Source organism: Betta splendens, chromosome 9, assembly GCF_900634795.4.
Source record: "Betta splendens chromosome 9, fBetSpl5.4, whole genome shotgun sequence".
Classification (NCBI taxonomy): domain Eukaryota; kingdom Metazoa; phylum Chordata; class Actinopteri; order Anabantiformes; family Osphronemidae; genus Betta; species Betta splendens.
In genome coordinates, this window is record NC_040889.2 from 18,477,727 (window position 1) to 18,498,595 (window position 20,869).

Below are 20,869 nucleotides of genomic sequence, written 5' to 3' on the forward strand. Positions count from 1 at the left end.
TGGATTGTTTGCTGACATAGCTGTCAAAACTTCAAACAGCGGAGACTGGCAGCTCCACACATTCCGGGTCTCAAAGTCTCACGTCTCGAGTCTCAAACCGCCCTGATCTCCCCTCAAATCAGCGGCTTTGACCCGAGTCAAGCCGACAGGCAGACACGCCTCCTGCGCGGTTCTGCTCCGTGCATCCGGGTACAAACTGCCCACTTTCAGGAGAAGCAACGCAAGAACCGTGAGCACAGTCGCCTAAACATGTGCCGGTAATAACAGCAACAGCAATCAAGGTTGAACCTGAATTAAGAAGACATGGTCCGACAGACTCGTGCAGGTGTGCGTGGGAGCCAGCGCCACTCATCTTGACCCCGCAGGCATCAGCGCTGCAGCATCCTCACTCATTAACATTTCCCCTGTTCAGTTCAAGCACTCGCAGAAAATTATCTTCCTATAGCAAATCCAAACTCTTCAGTTCAACTCTCACAATTTACTAGTGAAGTAAGTGATAGACACATCATCACACCAACACCAGTACCTAAAAAGAGTGTGTCTGACAGCAAGGTACGGTTTAACATTACATAATGAATGAAACCAATAATAGTATCAGTTTTGTCTAATATTGTAAAATGACAACTTCCTCCTGTACATCACAGGAAGTGAAATAATCTAGTATCTAATGCTCTAAAAACATGCACAGAACATATGCATACACATGTCATAACTCCTTCTACTGCTGATTCAACAATGGTACACAGTGACAGCATTGACCAACAGGCCTCTGAACTCTGGTGCTGGTGAGCGGAGTCATTACCGCGGGACGACTTCTCCTGCTCGGCGAGTGACACTCGAGCATCTGGAGGCTGCTTGAACAAGACGAACTGGTAGCGGTGGAAGCCAGACGCCGGTGTGGGGGTCGGTGGGTGGTAATCTGCACGAAACAATAGAAAATCACAGTCACGATAGGGGCACCGAGGGAAAATTTGATTATAATAGCAACACCTTTCTACTCAATTAATAATGCAACTCAAGATGTACAGTATTAGAACAATAGTTAAGGTTACAGAATGAAAAACCCATTTAAAATCATCCTTACCAGTGAGAGTCGTTCCTTGAACCTGCCCGCGGATAAGAGAACTGCCCTGTTTAAGCAAACAACAGGAAACACATTGGGGACATTGTAGAATAATTATTAAGTGGGTTTAATAATAAATTATTAACCTGAAAGAGACCAGACTTGTTTCTACTCAGAGAGTAAATCTGAATGATGTGAACCAAACACATTGAACCATGTGCAACGCATCTCTGAACACATTGCTGTATTTTTTGACACTGGTGTCACTGTGGGTCTTTATGGGTTCAAATATAATAATAAAAATACAGATACAGTGATGCAGAAATTTAGCATTTGCTTAAATCGATGCTTGATCCCGGAAGAAAGAAAGAAAATAAGCAGAGAAAACAAAGAGGCCACTTGATTCTCCAGGCCTCATACTAAAAATATGTCTAAACAGAACCTAAAACGCAGATGCTTTCCCAAGAAATTAATTAGTAATAGTTCAGTAGATGTTAAATATATATCAAAACCTGTTCTTTTGATATCTGAAGAGAAAATTCCCAGACATGATAGTTCCCAAGAAAATCACAGTCACAGGGTTGATTTCCAGGTAGCAACATACCATCATCGTATTAATTGTATATTAACTTCCTGTTGCCTAGAAACAGATACTGTGTAAACCAGTGTGAAGCGCAGATATTTTTCATAAGCATTCTCTACTGTATATTTGTCAGGTTAAACTCTCTCATCCCCGGGAAGCACACAGTCAGGGACTTAACGCTGCAAATTGCACACAGAAATGTTTGTTTAATACACTTGGCTGCTTCGCTGCAAGACGGCTGCATCCTTGAGTGGGAGGGAAAGGACTAAATATGTTGTCTCTAAAATGGCCCAAAACCCACTTGAGGTATTCATGGAAGTCCCCATCACATGCATATATCAAATATCAGGTCTCGCTACCTTTTTCTGTCCTCTTTTCTCCACACGCAGGCTCCCCCTACAGGATAACTAAGGTACTGCGTTACTAGACAGCACCAGGACAAAAGACACGCAGGCCAAGGACTTGAACAGAAGTGTCACTGTTCAGTCTTTGTTATTTAACTAGGAAACATTCCACTTGTTCTCTGGTCATATGTGCAGCAGAGGATTAGGAAACTGACATGATATAGACATTTTATCTTATTTACCAGACACATGGCACCTACACTGGCGATGATGTGTTGTATAGCTTTTGAACATATAATCAGTGTCTGGATTCAGACCTTTTAAAAGCAGTTGACCAGTTCCTAAATATCACATGTAAAAAAACGTGCGGCCTCTCTTGTGCCTCGTCTCAGCCATAATCCTGCAACTGTTTTTACTCTTTAGCAGTAAATATTCGAGTCCACAGCACCGGTGTTTACACAGACTGAGAAAATTCAGCAGATTAGTCTCAACTCCGAGGATCCTCAACCGCTGATCAGTGAGAAAATAGCTTTATTTAGAAATAGCAAGAGTCCTGCAGCCTGCAGGATCCAAACCCATCGCCATAGCAACAGGTAGACAACATTTGAGCGTGCAGCATCTTCCCATATCTTAATGCTCGCTTCTCTCTCTTTTTCTCCACAGCACCCTCTGCCCTTTTAATTTCATTACAATACATCGAGTAAAAACAACAGCAAGCAATATTGAAATTCAGCCAAACAATAAAAGACAAGTCAATCATATGCAGGATCTCACATATTAATATTCACTAGATATCAAAATCGTAAAAATAATCACTGTGTGGTTGTAGTAATTTATTTATCGCAGAGGGGCTCTGGTACCAGGGTGGCTGTGACATGGCAGGACAGCGCTCAGGTTGCTGACTCTCGGGGGGGTGACAGACTTTCTCACATGTTGGGCAGCCTCCCCAAAGGCCCCCGCTGCGGAGCGCCAAGCACTCCGATCGCCAAATGACTGATGAACGCTCGCCGTGTTAATTGTGTTTCTTAGACCGTTTCAAACTTGAAGTGCGGGTTTAATTTCATTCTTCCAACCCAAGGCTTTGTCGTCCATCTGAAATCTTTTAAAGTTGCCAGCGTAAACCGACGACATCATCATTCATGAGTGACAAAACATCGGATATTGGCTTCCCAGCGTAGGTATCCAAACATCATTGTATTCAGTTTAGATTTCACACACTCGCACTCACACACACTCACACTCACTCACATACACACACACACACACACACACACACACACACACACACACACACACACAGACACGGTTCACTGCTGAGACCTTCGTCAGGACGACTCAAAAGCCACGCTGATGAAGTCAGTCCTGGATCAACGAGACCCTCACTTTGACTGATGCTCTGAGCTCAGGGTTAGAGAAGTTAAAAGTGCTGAGACTCCACACCCCTGACACTGTAAAGCTGCACAGAAAAAGCAAGACTCATACAGACTTTATAGCCTCGGGATGATGGCTATCGTTGATAAAAACGATAAGTTGATGTTAAGAAACAGATGAAAAGAAAAAGCACAAAACAGATCTATAAATAATAGACGGACATATACAGCAGGGTATATTGGTGCAAGGGTTATGTAACAGAGTTCTGTTATTTTATTCTACATCCCATAGTTCACTGACGTTTTTAATCTATTTTTTTCCTTGATATGTCTCATGTATCATATACAGTACACCGAATAAATAGTAACTTTTGCCCTGAGACTATAAACAGTTGTATTTTGGGACTATCTGTGCTGTTAAAGCTGAAGCACCGTAGGATGAAACAAACTAAATACCATGGTATTAATACCAATGTACACGAAGCATGTAGCTATAAACTAAGCAGCTAACATGTAGATGCTCTAGTGAAAGCCAAGCAGCGCAGCCACAGCCACTGAGTTCTGCTTCACCTGTTGGACCGCACAGTAAATGACTGTAAAGCCTTATAGATTAATTATAGGCCGTATAAGCATGGATTTATGACAGCTAGGTATGAATATGTCCTGTGTGTTTATATCTATATGACAGCAGCAGAAGAAATACACAAATAAATACACAGCATAAATGGACAGTATACAAATCATATACACGCACACAGGCAAGTTAAAGCATTCTTTCCAAACGTAACCACACAAAAAATGCAAAGTACAAGCGAAGCTAAATCATTTTGCATTCTCATAAGAGGGGAATACCCATTCATGTGACTGTGATAGTGAATCACACAGTGTGGGAGAAGAGCACAGACTGACAAATATACAAACCGAAAGCATCAGTACGTCTTTTTTTTAAACTTTTTTACTTACAGTGATCAACAAACCCAGAGCCGTACAGTATGTGAAGGAGTTTTAATTGTAAATCACGCCATCAAAGAGTTACAGTCAGCAGCCAGTGAGTGTGACCTCAAAAGGTTTAGGGCCACTTCACTAAATATAACATTTGTAGCTTTTAACACGTGTTAGTTTTTACTACCTGTGATTTAACTGTTTGCGCCGTTCAAATGCCGAAGTTAGGGTCTCTTCAGATGCAAATGATGCGAGTCCAGCTGTGGTGTTACGGACACTTCATCCTGCCTCTCCATGCTATTCATGGTGGCACAGCTTGCCTTCATGTTTTATTGACTCTCTTTCACACTCTGACTCAGACCAAAGCAGAAAGGATTCCGAACAACCTACACGCTATGAGCAATGAATATTTCTGAAAAAGCTGGAAAAAGCTACGCGGCGCAGAGCTTCTGTGTCACGCAGTGGCCCGGCGGTCCCACGGCTAGCGTTAGCGGCTAATCCGTCCGCGTGATGAATCAGGTCATCGGCACGGAGTCGACAGCGTCACTATTCGGAAACGTGCCGCAGTCACTAGTGATGCACCTCTTGTGGGTCTGGAGGCAAAAACCCGAAGGCAAAAAAAAAAAAAACCACTTAATAGTTGTTTGAGATGAATGATGAGATTGATGAATGTTAATTCTTCCGGCCTTTGGGGAGACGTCGGGTTTGTATAACGTTCGGACACAACCTCCACTAGGAATCCTCTGACAAGGCCTGCGAGGATGCAGTGGGTGGGTGCAGGGGTGCGGTTTCACCAGGAATACCCGAGTGCCCGACAACCCTTCTCCTCGCCTGTGTGGGTGAGTGCTTCCCTTTGTCAGCAAGAGTTACTCATGCACCTCCTTGCGCATCCACCACTACACCCCCCTCCCTCCACCTCCCTCCCTCCCTCCCTCGCACACCCTGCAAACCCACACCTACGACAATCAGCACCCACGTCCTTCTAATGCGGCTCCGAGAGCATCATTCTCCCTTTTACTTTCAGTCAGGCTAACAGACGGGGAGAGAGAGCATGACAGATGGTGTTCACAGCTCTATTTCTGAGGCTGGACTTGTACCGCCACAGCCCCCCCCTCGCCTATTTCACTCAAGCCAAATGCTTATGACTGCCTCCTCATCTTTGCCTCAGTAATCAGCCCATTCATTTGCAGGGTTGTTGTGAATTAAAAGTACGCGTCTTACAAGGAATCTCAGCATATAAAGGTTAAACACAGGGTTTTTTGAAACTCTTTTTTGAAAGAGTGAGCGCGTTGATGTTTTACACTGGGTATTCATGACAGGACTTGATCTTTTTGTGCGAGTTGGAACTCGCACAAAACGCGCAGAGAATCAGTTGCCGACTGCAGGTACTGTAGGTAGGAACAAGACGACGGTCTGCCCACTTACAGCATGTGCTCCCGGTCCCGCTGGCTGTCGGCTCAGGGAACATTAGACAATGGAGGTGTACATGGACGCTGTCTGCGAGAACCTAAACCAGAACACACGCGGGATCAGTGGCCGGGAGTGTAAAATGTGACGCGTGTGTGACCATGCTCTGTACTGACTGCTCTAAACAATGGAGCTGCCAACAATGTGTCAGCGATGAGTTAAATGTTGTGAAAGGTTGCTACCTCGCCTCACCTCAGAAGGGGTTGCGCAATCTTTGCTGAACCTGTCACTGTCTGGCAGTGTTTATTCAACCAAATATCATAGCAACTCTAAAGTGATCTAGTGGAATAGAATATGCAGCTGATCATACGCCACGGTGCTGATGCTGCACTACTGTGCCAACAGGGCCCTGTTGCCCTTTCTTCCCTACACTTTCAACAGGCAGTTGAATAAGAGGTTAAATTAAAATAAGGCCAAGTGGATGCCAAAGGTCACAAAACATACTGACTTAGTCAGATTAGTCAGATTTAACATGAGCTTGATGGATGTGTAACCAACTCCAACTCTGGTCCTATTCTGGCTAGGCTGCTAAACAGACAGAAAAAAAAGTCTAAATAATTGTGTTAAATTAGTTAACACAAAATTAATAACGCCGTACTGGTTAAATTACAACTTCTAGTCTTATTTCTCATTTCAGCGGCTACGTTTCCTTTTAATAACAGATGATAATTACCCGTTAATCAATAACCAGCATGATAATCCGCTTTCTCTTATGCATCGTAGTGTTGTCTCAGCCTGTGTGTAGAAAAGCCTAATAATATGCGTGAGTCTGAGATCACTACTTGGCAGGGGAAGCTAATGGGGATCAGCTGAGGGGGGTGGACAGGCCTCTGCAGGACAGGGTGAAAGCCAGTGTGGGAGTCACCCTCGATCTGCTTCAGTGCATCAACAAATTAACCTACTTAACAATAGCCTGCTGGACTAATGGCTTCAGTAAAGAAACTCATTTGGCTCCGGTAATGAACTGAGTTGGAAACGTAAACAGTCCAGTTATTAAGTGAACTCCAGCCATCGCCGTCGACGTCACCTGCCACTGACGCACCAGACCTACACACTCCTTTGGTTCTGCTCATTAGGAGGAAAGCAAAGGAATTACTCGAATGGCCGACTTAAGGAACCAGCCACGCAGCTCCTTATTTCATGCATGTATTCACTCTAATTTACATACATCACAAATCCGCCTTAACAACGCTGCTGTGTCGGCTTGGTCATCTCGTGTCTGTGGAGCAGATTGGGCCTAACGGGGCAACGATCCGGCCAGAGTAAGAGTGTTTTAATAAGCTAATTCCATGCATCTCATAGTACAGCAACTGTGCGTGTGTGCTGATGAGTCTGTACTTTAATGCTGGTGAGGGAAGCCCAAGCCTGAGTTCCCAAGGTAACAGTCAGTTTGAGTGGGGGCTGGCTGACTCATTTGAAGGGAATCCTGGAACCTGAACAAGGCTGCCCACTCGGCCCACCCCCTGCTTCATCAGCACAACAAGCAAACAAGGCGCTGACATGTCCCTATATAGGGCTTCCCACTGATGGGGGTGGCAGTGGTGAATCCCAGCCTCGACTCGCCTACAAGTAGCATCAGAAGACACACACACACACACAGGCACACAGGCACGAGGCCTCGCGGCTCCATGGCTACAGCGGTTTCTGGCTGCGAGAGTGCAAATGCGTGGAGACGGAGAGCGGACAGATGTTATCAGAGCCGCTTGTCCACAGATGCCTCGACGAGCCGGATTCGGAGGGACGTATCGACGGAACGGAGGGAACATAAGGGGGTGGGAAGAGAGAAGTGACACAAAGTAAATGAGTATCAGAACCTTGTGGGCCTAAGTGAGGAGGAGGAGGAGGAGGAAAATGAGTGAGAGGAAGAAGATAGGTAGGTGGACACGAGAAGGAATTCTTTGTCCACAGAATTAATCTACTTAGTAGGAAATTAGGAGAGATCAACAGCCGTGTAATTGATCGCTTAATTAGTTCAAGGTCGGGGTGTTCTTTTGACTTTGGAAGCGGACGGAGTTGAGCTAGAACATTTTAGTAAAACATTATTCAGTTTACGATTAATAAGATAATACACAGCCAGACAGATGTTTTCCCAATGTAAAGGTTTCTAATCTTTGTCAATGTTTCATAAAAGACGAACCCACCTTTAAAAACACAGCTTAACAATGGTCTACAATAAAGCAAAGACAACCATGTAGATGTACAGTCCCCGCTGTTAAGAGTAGCCATTTGATTTGCCTCTGTCCAGTTCTATCTGTTGATAACTCAACAGTTCATTCAGTGTCTTTAGTCATTAACAACCCGGGAGCTGGTACAAAGGGATTTAAGAGGCAGCATTACTGTTTTGAATCGCTGGATGTTTAATTCTTCTATTATAATTGAGGCAGGAGCGAGACAGAGGTTATGGTAACTGCTGGAAACCTGTCCCACTTCACAGAAAGGTTAATGAACCTTACAAGTCCTATGGGAGATGGAGTATGCTGTTAATTTGACAAACGTGGGAAATAAATGCTTTTATGCTTTTATTGACGGTGACCAATAGCGGCCTTTGCTGGAATGAAAGGTTTTAGTCTTTTGGGTGCTTTGCTATGAGGCAAACAATAATGTGGAATGCATTTGTTGGAAGAAACTAAGTACATAATTATTTGAATAGCAATTTCAGGCCAAAAAGCATCTTCATTATTAATTCCTACTTTTGGGGAACATATACTGTGCAAAATGTACAGTAATCTAATTCATGTTATGAAACAACGGCCTTTATTCTGAATATATTTTTAGGAGTGAGGGGTTTTAAAAAGCTGTATTTTAAAATCTACATATTTCCACCTTCCATTTTATGCACCGCTGGTCTGGCTTTCATTTCAAGAGGGCACCGAGGGTAGAATCCACAGCCAGCTGGAGGGAAACACGTTTAACCGTGTTGGCGCTAACCTGAATTAGTCAGTCTGTCTAATCTAAAAGGTGGCTGTGATGCATCCCATCAGGACAGAGGTTGCAGACACGGGGCCCACTATGCACGATGTGAAGCAATCCAGCATCTGACTAGGGCCAGAATCTTACAGTGTGACATCCACCATCATCGGCTGCTGTTTAATATGCAGCGTAACACAGCTTTTCATGTAGTTCACTAATTAAGGAGGCATCTGCATTGACCAGAGAAGCCTCAAAAATAAAAAAAAGCAAAAAATTACCCTATTTTCTGAAGCCAGCTTTTCATTTAATGGACTTCTATACCTATATTATATATTATTATACAAATCAAAGCATATTGCTTATTTAAAAATAATCAACTAATATGCAAAAGTGCCAAAATGTATTTAAAGGTGTTCAAATCAGCTCCAACCTGACAACAGCATTGATATACTGTCAGTTTAACATTGGAATGGTTCCAATCAGTGATGGACCTTGTTTTCATACTGTATAGGTTTGAATGTTTAGTAATCGCTTGTTCTTACATTGTGCTATTTGAACCTCCTTTTACCACTGACTTCTAGCATTCACTCTCTGAAAAGGGTTGTTGGGGGTTAAAACAAACCAGTGTTGATTGTTTGTAGAAAGGTGTGAACCACAGAAACAGTTTTGACATTTGACAGGTCGTCTTTTTTCTGAATTGCTGGCAGGTGCAGTAATAAACATCTCGCTTCCTGATTAAACTGCTTTCATTTGGTACATGTGTCTATCTGGCATGAAGCTCCTGCAGGAGCTGAGGTTGTCCTAACCTCTCAGACCTGTGAGAACCGGCCAGGGTCCTGTTTTTTTGTGTGTTTCTGCCTTCACCCTTTCTGCTGAGCCAACTCACTGTCTCTGTCTCGCACTCCCAGCGATACTATGGGCACTCTTTTCCCTGCTCCTGTGTGAGACGAGGCACGCACACACACACACACGCACACACACGCACGCACACACACACACACACACACACACACACACACACACACACACACACACACACACACACGAACCCGAGCTCCACAATCCCTCTTAACCTTTGACCTTGGCTTATTGTTACCTGTGAGCGGCACTGTGGCAAACATGCCGTACAAGTACTGTATAGCCCTGCAAGCTGTTTGTGTTCTGCAAGTATGGAGGGCAGGGGAGGAGGGAAGGAAGAGAGGGAGCTATTTAATCCCCCCCAGAGGAACTCCCCTCTCAACCCGTATCGTGAACTCGCAGGCAAATCGCGTTGCTGGAAGGCACACCACACACACACTGCTGTCTTTTTAATTTCATCAGCTGAAAGAAATCTATACAGTGCTTTGGAATCCGACTGAGGCGCGGATGGAAGTGAACTATACAGCACCCTGGAATGTAAACAGGTTTCTCACCAAGTGTAGCATAAAAATACCACATTGTAAAATACCTCTTGGCTATGATAATGGTCAATAGTACAGATCAGAGGTCTTAGCAGATTTCATGGTTGTTAGTCCTACAGCATATCAATAAGAACAAGTTGAACAAATCCAGAGAACAATTCAGAGGAAACGCAGCAATCTCCCTCAAATTATTCACGTGGAGCACGTCTAAAAATATTGGCTCCCGCTGAACGTGCCGTCCTGATGGTGGCTTTTCGCTTGCCATTATTATCTCCTGAGAATATTAGGATGGCTGTCATTAAATCCAACGCAGTCAGCTGCTCGGGTTCGGAACAGATACATGCTGTAATCTGCGAAGAATGGCCTCATCCCTCGTACAGTGTTTGCGATTGTCGAGCACTCGGAGTATTTGCAAAAAATAGGCACAATATTCATTAAAACCAAGCCAGAGTCTGTTCTACGATTTCTATCGGCACTGACAGACAATTGTCAAAGCTCCATCGCCGAGGCTGGCGATGTATGATGTTATATATGCGGCTGTTTGCTTTATTGTGCACAAGCGAAGCCGCCCTCCCATTTGTAATTAAGCATCCATTCCATGATATAGTCGCCTCCACTATACCGCTATTCTCTAATTTTAAAGTTTAGTATAACTTTTGGAATACAAACAATCCCGATCGGTACGTGGCGTTAGACAGGCCTCTATAATATCTGCCAACTTTGCATTCATAGCTGTCACACTTAATTATCATGCCAAAATACAAGAAAATATATTGGCTGCAGGAGGTCTTTTGTGATCCTTTTGTTTTTGTGTACAATTAACTGGAAAGCATGCTATATACTTAAGTAGGGGCTATTTTAGGTGAGCATAATTGTTAGTGAGTTGTTTTTATCAGCATGCCTCACTCCCCTTCAACACACCCCATCAGGAGACACCACCAAGGGGACAGCCGCGGCCCCGGCAACCCCCCACTAACCCTGACATTTGTTTATTCGCCCGCCCCTCTCTCTCTCTCGTTCTGGTTTCCACGTCTGCGCCTCCCCGTCATAAGGGGCCGGTTTACAGGGGGACAGGTAGGCAGACCCCAGCGAGCCCCCCCCACCTGCACCCTGAAACACACGATATTCACACGTGGGGCCGGCTGCCAGAGATCCTGCTTTACTGACTGAAGTGGAGGGGAAGGGGGGGAGGGGAGGGGGGCATGACAAAGACGACAGCTTGTGTGGGGGAACATTGTCTGCGGCTGCGACTAAAAATCTTTTCAGGAAAAAACAGGATTTCATACACAATGGTCGTGGGTGTGAAGAAAGGGGGCACATATTAAAAGAAGCGCCTTTATGTGTGCACAGCTCCTGGTTTTTAAACTGCGCTTGTATGGACAACGGCCAACATCTTCTCTTTTCCCCCCGCTTGGCTGTAATGTGACAGACTGGATCAAGCAGGGCTTTCCAGGTTGTCCCTGTTTTCTTAGCGCGTGATCGTCATACATCCAGGACATACATGCCATGCTGACGCACAACAGGCCTCCTCACTCAAACCTTATACAAATATACCAACATTTTCAGCTATTTGGCGACATGTGAGAACTGTAATTTATGGATGAGTATGATTATTCCCTCGCTGGCCTAACAGCGCTCACGACGAAGAGGAAGCGCAGCTCCTCACGTTCCTCGTACAGTGAAACCTCCTCAATCATCTCACCACGGCAACCGCGGCTGGGAGGTCAGTTGTTATAGAGATGGCGAGAGGCTTGGTAGGTTGTGTGTATATATATATATATATATATATATATATATATATATATATATATATGCATGCATGCGTGTGTGTGCGCGTGTGTGTTTGTTGTATGTGGACGGGGGATGGAGCCGACAATTGAGCGGAGGATTCTTATGTAATTTTCCCTTTAGGTGGCGGAGAACAGTGAGAGCAGCAGCCCACACTGAAGAAGAACCGGTTTGTTAATAAGCTGCGAGTGCGAGGAGATCGATCGGCCGTTTTTGTACACGGGACGCGCGCGGGGTGGGGGCTTCTCGATCCGGCGGAGAGGCCGCGAAAGGCCGCCCGGTGCCGCTGAGCGAGGGATCGACTTCCTCGAGATGAACTCCGCGTCCCACCACCTCTGCTATTTTTCTGGCTGCAGCTGACAGCGGGACGAGCACAGCTGGGCCTCCATGTTAGGGGCTATTGTTGACTCGTGTCGAGGGAGGCTTTATGGTCCTTAACAAAAAGGCAGATGACTGACCTGCAAATCATCTTTGTCGGGGTCACGCTAATTAAAGCTAGAATAGAAAAGCATCAGAATGACTCCACGCTGTATAGGAACACGGGGCTCATTTAAACAGTCTCTCCCCATCATCTAACTATTTCTTTAACTTCCGCTGTAACTCTTAATCACACAACCAGGTGCTTAGTTTACTTACTTCTCACATATGTATTATTGACAACAATCTGTTCAAATCTTCCACTCACTTCACACAAAGAACATGTGTTTACGCTGTCAGTTTAAGCCTAAACAAAGGACGACAACAGGTGTGGAGTTTAGATTGGATAAAGTTGCTTCGTATGACTCGAAGCCAGGAGGCACTTCTATGCAAAAGTTTGTGAAACCATAAACAAGCAGGCTGTTAACCTGGGTTATGAGCATGTTTAGCAACTTTGGAGGGGAAGGGAAAAAAAAAATCACATTAAAAAGGAAAATTGTTCAATTCCTTTGCGCCCACCCCCTTGTCATAAGATATGGATGTCCCGTAAGGTTATTTGTGTTTGCTGGGAAATGAAGTGCTCAACTGGATTAAAAACATACTGCATATGTTTGGAAATCTGTTTCCCTGGGCGTATGAGTGGAGTGAGCGAGCGTGAAGCAGCAGCTTGCGTCTCCTCCAAGAGAGAGGGCAGACACTCTCATCATTAGCCGGGCTACAATGTGCTCCTCTACCTGCTCCAATCTGCACAGCCAGGCTCCACTCTGACGCCAGACAGATGTTCCCAGCACGAGGTGCAAAGTACCGAGAGGGGAGACGAGCGCGAGCAGGAGAGAGGCAGAAGAATGGAAATATTCTGCGGAGTACACAATAAGAGTTTAATTATGAATAATACCAATGGTTCTTTGTTCTCGCAATGAAGCTAGCTATGGTTCGCCTGGCCTTTGGGAAACTGTTTTTGGCTTCCATATGGGGGCAGCTGTCTGTCAAAAATAAACGCTCAAATCACAACATGCCACAGAGGGGATAATTACAGTATAAAGAACAATGCAATTATGTATGTTTATTTGCTATATTGGATGGGTATTTTGCTAAAACAAACTCTAAGGCTATTACGAAGGTTAAAATAAATGTCATTTCAACTCATTTGCAGCTGCTTAGACACTAATGATCTTCAACTGAGACTTCAACTGTAACTTAACAAGACTTTTACCTTGGTCCGCTCACTTTCTATGCAGAGATGTTTCTCACGAGCGGGTGGGTCGTGCTGAACCGAAGGAACGAGCCGGCTGCGCTTTATGAACAACAAGCCACGCGTCACTCCTGCTTTCTAATTACTCACATTAGCAAAGGACACAAACTGAAAGTAATTCCTAAACAAATACAGCCACGTACAGTTGAGTCACACAACCGTAGCTTATACGTCTGCACAACTGCCGTCGTCCCAAATTCTGAAAAGGTAACAGAGCCATCTAAGCACACTGGCTGTTTCAGATTGCCTCGTCTTTCTAATAAAAGCCGCACAAACAACACTTGTTTGCAAAGCCCAACACGTTTCTTTGGTTTTGGTCTGTTTAGGTCAGTGGCTGATAATAACAAAGAGACAAAGCAACACCAGCTTTCTCCCTTTAAAAGCTAAACGCTGACTGTGAGGACTCTGTGAGGAGTTACACGCCTAATAGTTTGCAGATAAAGGACATCTTGAGGTGTGGAGCAGACGATCTCCGCAGGCCACAGAATTCACAAACACAAAGCCAGCTGGTCTGATATTTGCCTGACCAGCAGCAGAACACAGGCTCTGTCCCCCTTTGGGAGCTGCTACAACAGAGATGGATGTTAAAGCATGCATTTCCCACATGCACGACGATGATGAGCACAGTACACAGTGTGCCGTCCAACTGGCCTTCAATTAGCCATTGAGAGGAGGATGACAAACATATGATGGTTTCCAATCTGGAGACCTTATTGAAATTATGAAAGTGAAAAACCCACATTTGAAATCTGAGAAAACCTTCTTCAATAACAATTAATTCATTGTTTAACCGCAACAATCATGTCATCACACACACACATCACTAATTATTAAAATGTTTTTAGAAAAACCCAAGTATGTCAGAGAACTAAGATCAGGAGAGAAACTTCATGTGCTAAAAAAAGTTTGGAGAAAGTGCATAAAAACCCAAGGCTACACGTATGCATCTGCTTAAATGGGATTTTACAGCAATAATGAACACCTTGGCTTTTCTCAGCGCAGGAAGGAGTATTAACTGTAGCACTGTTCTGCAAGTTCATATTGCATCATGTCGACTCTAAAACCGGAAAAACTATAATGAGGAAATAAGTATTAACAAGTAAAAGTAACACCCAGCGCAGTATTTATATAAGCTGCCTCTATTCAGATACTAATGATTTGCTTGTTACAGTAATTATCGCTGCGAGACCATACCGGAACATCTGCATTGATTTAGACTCTGGGAGAGCGGCGAGAGGGAGGGAGCGGCTCGCAATCTGGAATCCGACTTCGAGAGCGAGACAACAATCTGTTGATGGTTATTTTGGTAATTGTCCATAATTGATGTAAAACACAGAGTGTGTTGCAGGAGATTCTAAATTACTGTTTCTGTAGCTGGCGGGGTCACCAAAAATGGGCAGTTGCGATGAAAATGCATATACAGCATCTAATAATGCGAGTTCTAAAAGAAACTGGACAGCTGGCGAGGGAAAAACGAGACAAGCAGCCACAGTTTACACTTCATTCCTGGAGTACACTGTTCTTGGCAGTTAGTAATGATGTGATAAGTGATGCAGTTTATTTAAACAAAGACGTGACACCTGACTTAAACAATGAAATACAACCTCACATGCTTATTTGGGTGCTTTATTGTGTGTCTTGCATGGATGCGCTGGCTGCAAACACGCAAACATACAGTATCTACAGTCGTTCTGCAGTTCACTGCATCATGCACACGAGAAAATACCAACCCCAAAAATACCAGAGCAGCGGTAAAACACACGGTCTGACTTGTTGACATTTCTTTTAACGTGTAATTTCAAGAAACACAGCTACGACCAGAGTCGTCAAAGCAAGAGTGTCAAACCCAGGCTGCTGGTGAATTCTGGTCATATTCCCTCTAATCTACATTTTGGTGATTAGAACAACCAAACACAAAAATCTTCAAAAACGTATCAATAAAAGAAACTGTAAAAATGAAAGTACTGTATAATATACTGTACAGTGGACTCTTACAGTACGTAGCAGTTACTGCCCTCAGCCTTTACACACACACACACACACGCACACACACACAGTAAAAAAATAAAACACAATGTTCAGTTTTCTGTCCCAAACGCTACAAGTCAAAGCTCTACACTGTGATAATGGATCAATGTAAAGCACTGGATATTACGTGCCAATAAACACTCCTCTCAGATCCTCAGCACATGTTTATTAGTGTTGTGTTACCATTACACTAAATAGGAGCTAACTAGGCCTAGGCTGCCTTGGTCTCACTGCAGCTGATTGACATTTGTGAAGACCCCGGCTTCAGAAGGAGCTACTTTGCCTCTTTGTGACGCCCCTTTGCCGCCCCGGTCAATTAAACCCCTCCTGCTATGAGCTGGCGTGACTCAAAGGCTCATTTAAAACTAGTGACCAACCACCAGTCACAGTGAGAGCCACTGCGGCCGGTCTCTGCACGGACAGCGCAGGTTGACACCCACACGAGCGACAGCTAGAGACGGCGTGGCCTGTGTGACGTTTGTTGATCCACAGCTGGTCAGGTGAACAGATGCACTTCAAAGTAAGAAGCAAAGGGGGACGCTTGATTAAAATTCATCAAGTTGAAATGACTGATGTAAATACTGTGAGTGATACGGGCTAAATATTCATCATTTCCTAAAGGCAGGAAGGTAGCTGCATAAATCTCTTAAGCTGAATCGCAAAATTCTGAATTTCTATCAGGTGGAGATTTAGTGAATTATACATCCCAGATACATTACATTTGGATCTAGAATCAATGTGGCATTGACGACTTATGAAATTAAAAGGGAGCGGAGCCACACAGTCTTTGTGTGCTTGTTTTTCAGACCACTAGTCTTAATCTACTGGGTTGATCTGCTGGTTCCTGCGGGATTATATCATGTCTGCAAACCTCCAAATATTTGAGGCAATCAACAACTCAACGCGCATTTTGGCGATCGGATGCAAGAATGCGAGAGCGCACAAACGAGCGGATGAAAAGGAGAGAAATACGAAGAGAAATAAGGGGATCGGAGCCGTGCCCATTTCGGGGGTGTAAAATATGGAGAAGTGTGGATCATTGGGGGAGCTGCTCTGCCTGGGGGAACAGATGAAGGGAGGACACTCTGCCAAGATCTCTCCACTGGAGGGGGAGCTGAGGGACTGGAACTCTATGGGAGAAAGAGTGTGCGCCTCGCATGCTGCTCGCCTCAATCTCAGTCTCACACGCCTGCATTGACACGTCCCAGGCTCTCTGCAGCAGAGGGAAATTGCTGCTGACAGGGCCTTGCAAACTTTCACAGCCATTTAGAAAGACTTACTCCCACACTTTTGTCACGGGCATTTATTGCACAAGATACATGATATGAAAAATTAACATTTCCCGAACTTGGCATCGCCTTTTTCACCAAGTTCGGCTTAAAAAAACCATTCATAATTTTTCAGACTTGCAATCGGCCCCAGTGCAGATGTAAACACGAGATGTGCCAAGCGTCACCCCGAGATTATGAAAATGCACAATTTCCAGAAAAAAAAAAAAAATAAAATCAAGCCACCACTTAATTTGCAGCATATGAGTTGCTAATCCAATAACAAACGCCGTCTGTGTCACCACTTCCAAACCACACGAGGCCGTTTTACCTGCACGTCCACAACGAGCCAGTGCCTCCACGAAGCAGATGTCGGTCTGGTGCGTCTGGGAGCGTCAGGATCAACCATCACCACAACATAGACGTTTCCCTGCAAAAACAAGGAGACTCTTGTAATACTGCTTTCAACGCAGCCCAGCTTTTACTACAGCAGCACATAACACACAGTTATTGGCCCACAGGCAGTTCCAGCCGCCGCGGTACCTGATCCCCTTCGCATTCTAAATGCAGCCGCGTGTTGTTTGTGCGTCACGCTGCCCAAGGCTCCACAGCCACCGCCGCAGCTAACAGCACTTTGTTTTAATGCATCCCAACGCAAGCTTCACGTTCCTTTGTTGAGCGCCTTCAACCGAAACGCGTGGTTCAATTTCAGCTCTTGAACGTAGCTCCTCGGCGACAAAAGGCTGGTTTTGCATTTTATTAGCTAAAATGTGAGGACATACTGTAAATCTGTGATTAAAAGGCAGCACGTGCGACCACGTGCACCACAACCGAGCCGATCGGACCACAGCGCTCTCAACTCTGCCCGCTGCTCAGCAAACCTCATTTATTCCTGTGACATAAAGTGGCAGCGTTTTGGATCCGATGCCGACTCCTCTCGTTAACATATTCACAGTAACTTTCTGCCACTTACCCAGTATCTTTATACACCCCAATCTGTCAATAGATAGAGTGAGAGAAAAAACATCTTAACTAACACTTGATCACAGTTATTGGACGTTGACTTGGCGGCTTAATTGCCGGAAAATTTTCATTCTGTCTGTCCCTAAAAGTTAGAGAATTATGAGAGCAGATTGAATTATTGCGAGAGCACATTTGTCATCCCTGGTCTGCTGCCCAAAATCTGCCAGACCATATGATGAGCTTTTTTTATTTTGTTCACTTCCTCTACAAACAGAGACATTAATCAAGGGTGTTTCAATCCACAATGTCCTCTTAGCGTATATGTACTTTCAAGTGAGGAGCATAATGATATCAGCTTTAATACATATAAAACAGATGCAGCCTTTCTTGGATTCTTACGCTCACTGCCAAACACTGTCTGTGGAGCAGCGAGACATTTCATAGGATCTAATTCTCCCATGTAAACACAAATCTGAAATTTCTGTTTGCGGTGTCCTATCGAGACATTCTTAAGGGCCTCAGAAAATTATCCTAAGCCGATGTACTTGAATGAGATAAAGAAGTAGTCATGTATTTTTCTGCGGCTGCTCATTTTCAGAAGGATTCTCTGCCTACCTGACAAGCAGTAATAAGCGTAAACAACTAAGCCTAATAATAGGATAATACTGTAGTCTCAGCGATAGTGCCTGCAGGTAACATCCAGACACACCAGTAACAATAGAGCCTCCTCCACAGCCTGTCAAAAGTGACTCTATATCAGTGACCCCCCCCGGGCAGCTTACCAACCATGACCTGTTGCCTTCTCAAGAGTTGTAATCCTCATTTGTACATGTTTGCTACCAGGCAAAGACACTGTGATAATGTAGTTACACTAATATTTAAGTCAGACCCCGATGCATTCAGAAATAACATGGTTTCAAACAAGAGCGCGCACACACGCGCGCACAGACTCAAAGGCAGTTTAAAGCATTTAAATTAAAAATGACCTCCAGACACAATTATCACTGAAACAAATAGCTCTTTATTGGATATTTCATGAAAGTTACCATGGATGGAAACACGCCGCACAACACAGGTTTTCGTTTCCCCAAAGACAAATTTAGAACAACATTCTCAACATCTCACATTCACCAACTGGAAGAACAACAGCAATTTAATGTGGGCACTGAAACCCAAGGATTTCGGCGCATATTTGCTGTTTGAATTTCTACCTGTAAGAGTCTGGCTGGTCCAGCTGGCACGGGCAGCAAAATAATACAAGAAGCTCCCTCCATGCTTGCACTTCACACATTGTGGCATGTACCCTTCTCTCTTACAAGGACATTTTTTTTCCTCCATCTGTCAAAATCCACATTAATTACACACAGATATGTGTGAAGGACTCAAGGGAAAAACAGATGCATATTCTGCCATCTGAAATGATTTATCGGGGTTCCAACAAAGTAAATGTATATCAAAACATGTTTTAATAAAAGATAGCTGGACCTGTAACATGCTGAGCGTGTGCCTTATTAGTAATAATCACCAAAACTAATAAGGAAGTTAACATTTGAGCCTTGATGATGATGATTACAAAAGTAGACGCGCTTCGACTGTGCAGATAACCAAACCTATCGCGGACACATTTTGAATTACATGCATTTTAATGTTCCAGTCTAATGTCTTTTGTCCACTTGCGACTGTGCACTGACAAGTGAACCTCAGTAGGTGTCTGCCTCAGATCACTGAGCTCCACTGGGCCATTACGCAGGTCATGAGGCTCCTATGCACAGGCTGGAGGTGGGGGGGGGGCTTAGCTGGCATTCTCCTGGGATTAACCTCCCACTGCCTGCTGTGATCACAGCAAAGCGGCCCTCGGGGACCACACCTCAGACGCCGGGTGGCTGGAATGGGCCCCGCCGCCGACGATGCGTCTCTGTCACGGCCACTGCTGGGCGGCATGCAGGGAAGGGTGAGGCGCGGCGTTCAGCGACACCTAAAGCGCTTGAGGGGAGTATGCACATAATACATCCCTCTGTGTGCTCCCTCTGTGTGCTTAGATGTTACAGCAGGTATAGAGCTCCATTTTTACATTGTATTTTCAAGGCACGACGTGAAACTCCCACTCCACGCCAATAGCAAAGAACAGAGACCGCGTATTTGCAGAGCAGAAGACGGTGGAGAACAAAGGCAGAGGAAGACCAGCGTCTCTGAGGATGCAAACTACTGGCTTACCTTTGAGTGAACCCTGCTGGGATGAGAATCAGAGAGATGTCTAATCACTGCTCTCGTAGAGCTGCCTGGGCAGTTGAGCCCGGCTCTGCTAACTGATGACACCACCAAGGGCTGGAGTGAGTTAGTGAGAATGGGGAGGGGGGGGCAGCCCCTCTGTGAGTTTACAAGTTCATACTTTATCCCTGACCCACTACTAAACAATGTCATTTGTGCGGCTGCCTATTAATATACCCTGTTCTTTATCCTCCCCGCTCCTCATCTTTGTCTGCCTCTGCACACAGAACCCACCACCAGGTTTCATTAAATGATCAGCCGCGCTCACCGCCTGACCCCGAGCAACGCAACGCATCGATCCCAAATCCCTGTTTAAGTAGCAAAAACACTCGAACTCATTTGGTAATTAACAGGTATCTGTGTTGTGATTAAGAGACTCTGGCGGCTTAACGAGCAACGGCCGCAGCTTAATGCAAGGCTGAAAAATTGATCTGTACTGTACATACACAAAAAGAATAAATCTGAAACATGGCAGTGGAGGTGAATTTGTTAGATGAAAAGCGGAGAAATTTTTGTCTCAAATTAAATTTTGCTTTTGCTGCCAAACGGTATCAAAGAGTTTAAATGGAACACACTGTATATTTACTTCAAAGAACTTCATACTTAGAACAAAGTAACAAGGAAATAAATGAGGGGAGAGATGGGGAAGGTTACCAGTGGCACCACTGTAAAGGTCAGACAATGAGGTTCATCTTGGTTGCAGGGAGGTCAGAGGTCAGCCAGGCAGCAGTAATTGAATCCTGGCCAGACGGTGGTGGGCCGTGGAAGTAAAGATGAGATGGAGATGGAAAGGGGGCTGTGACACT

General features: G+C 44.7%; 1 protein-coding gene across 1 annotated transcript in view; it reads right to left on the reverse strand.

The window, feature by feature from the left end:
• LOC114863168 (phosphatidylethanolamine-binding protein 4) overlaps positions 1-20,869 on the reverse strand; it is a 39,398-nt gene that overhangs the window by 5,621 nt on the left and 12,908 nt on the right. Inside the window, exons 4-6 of the mRNA XM_029164036.3 lie at positions 17,164-17,262; positions 1,085-1,130; positions 803-919 (exon numbers count right to left, since the gene is read on the reverse strand). Of these exons, the coding sequence (XP_029019869.1) occupies positions 803-919; positions 1,085-1,130; positions 17,164-17,262 (262 nt within the window). The remainder of the gene's footprint in view (positions 1-802; positions 920-1,084; positions 1,131-17,163; positions 17,263-20,869) is intronic.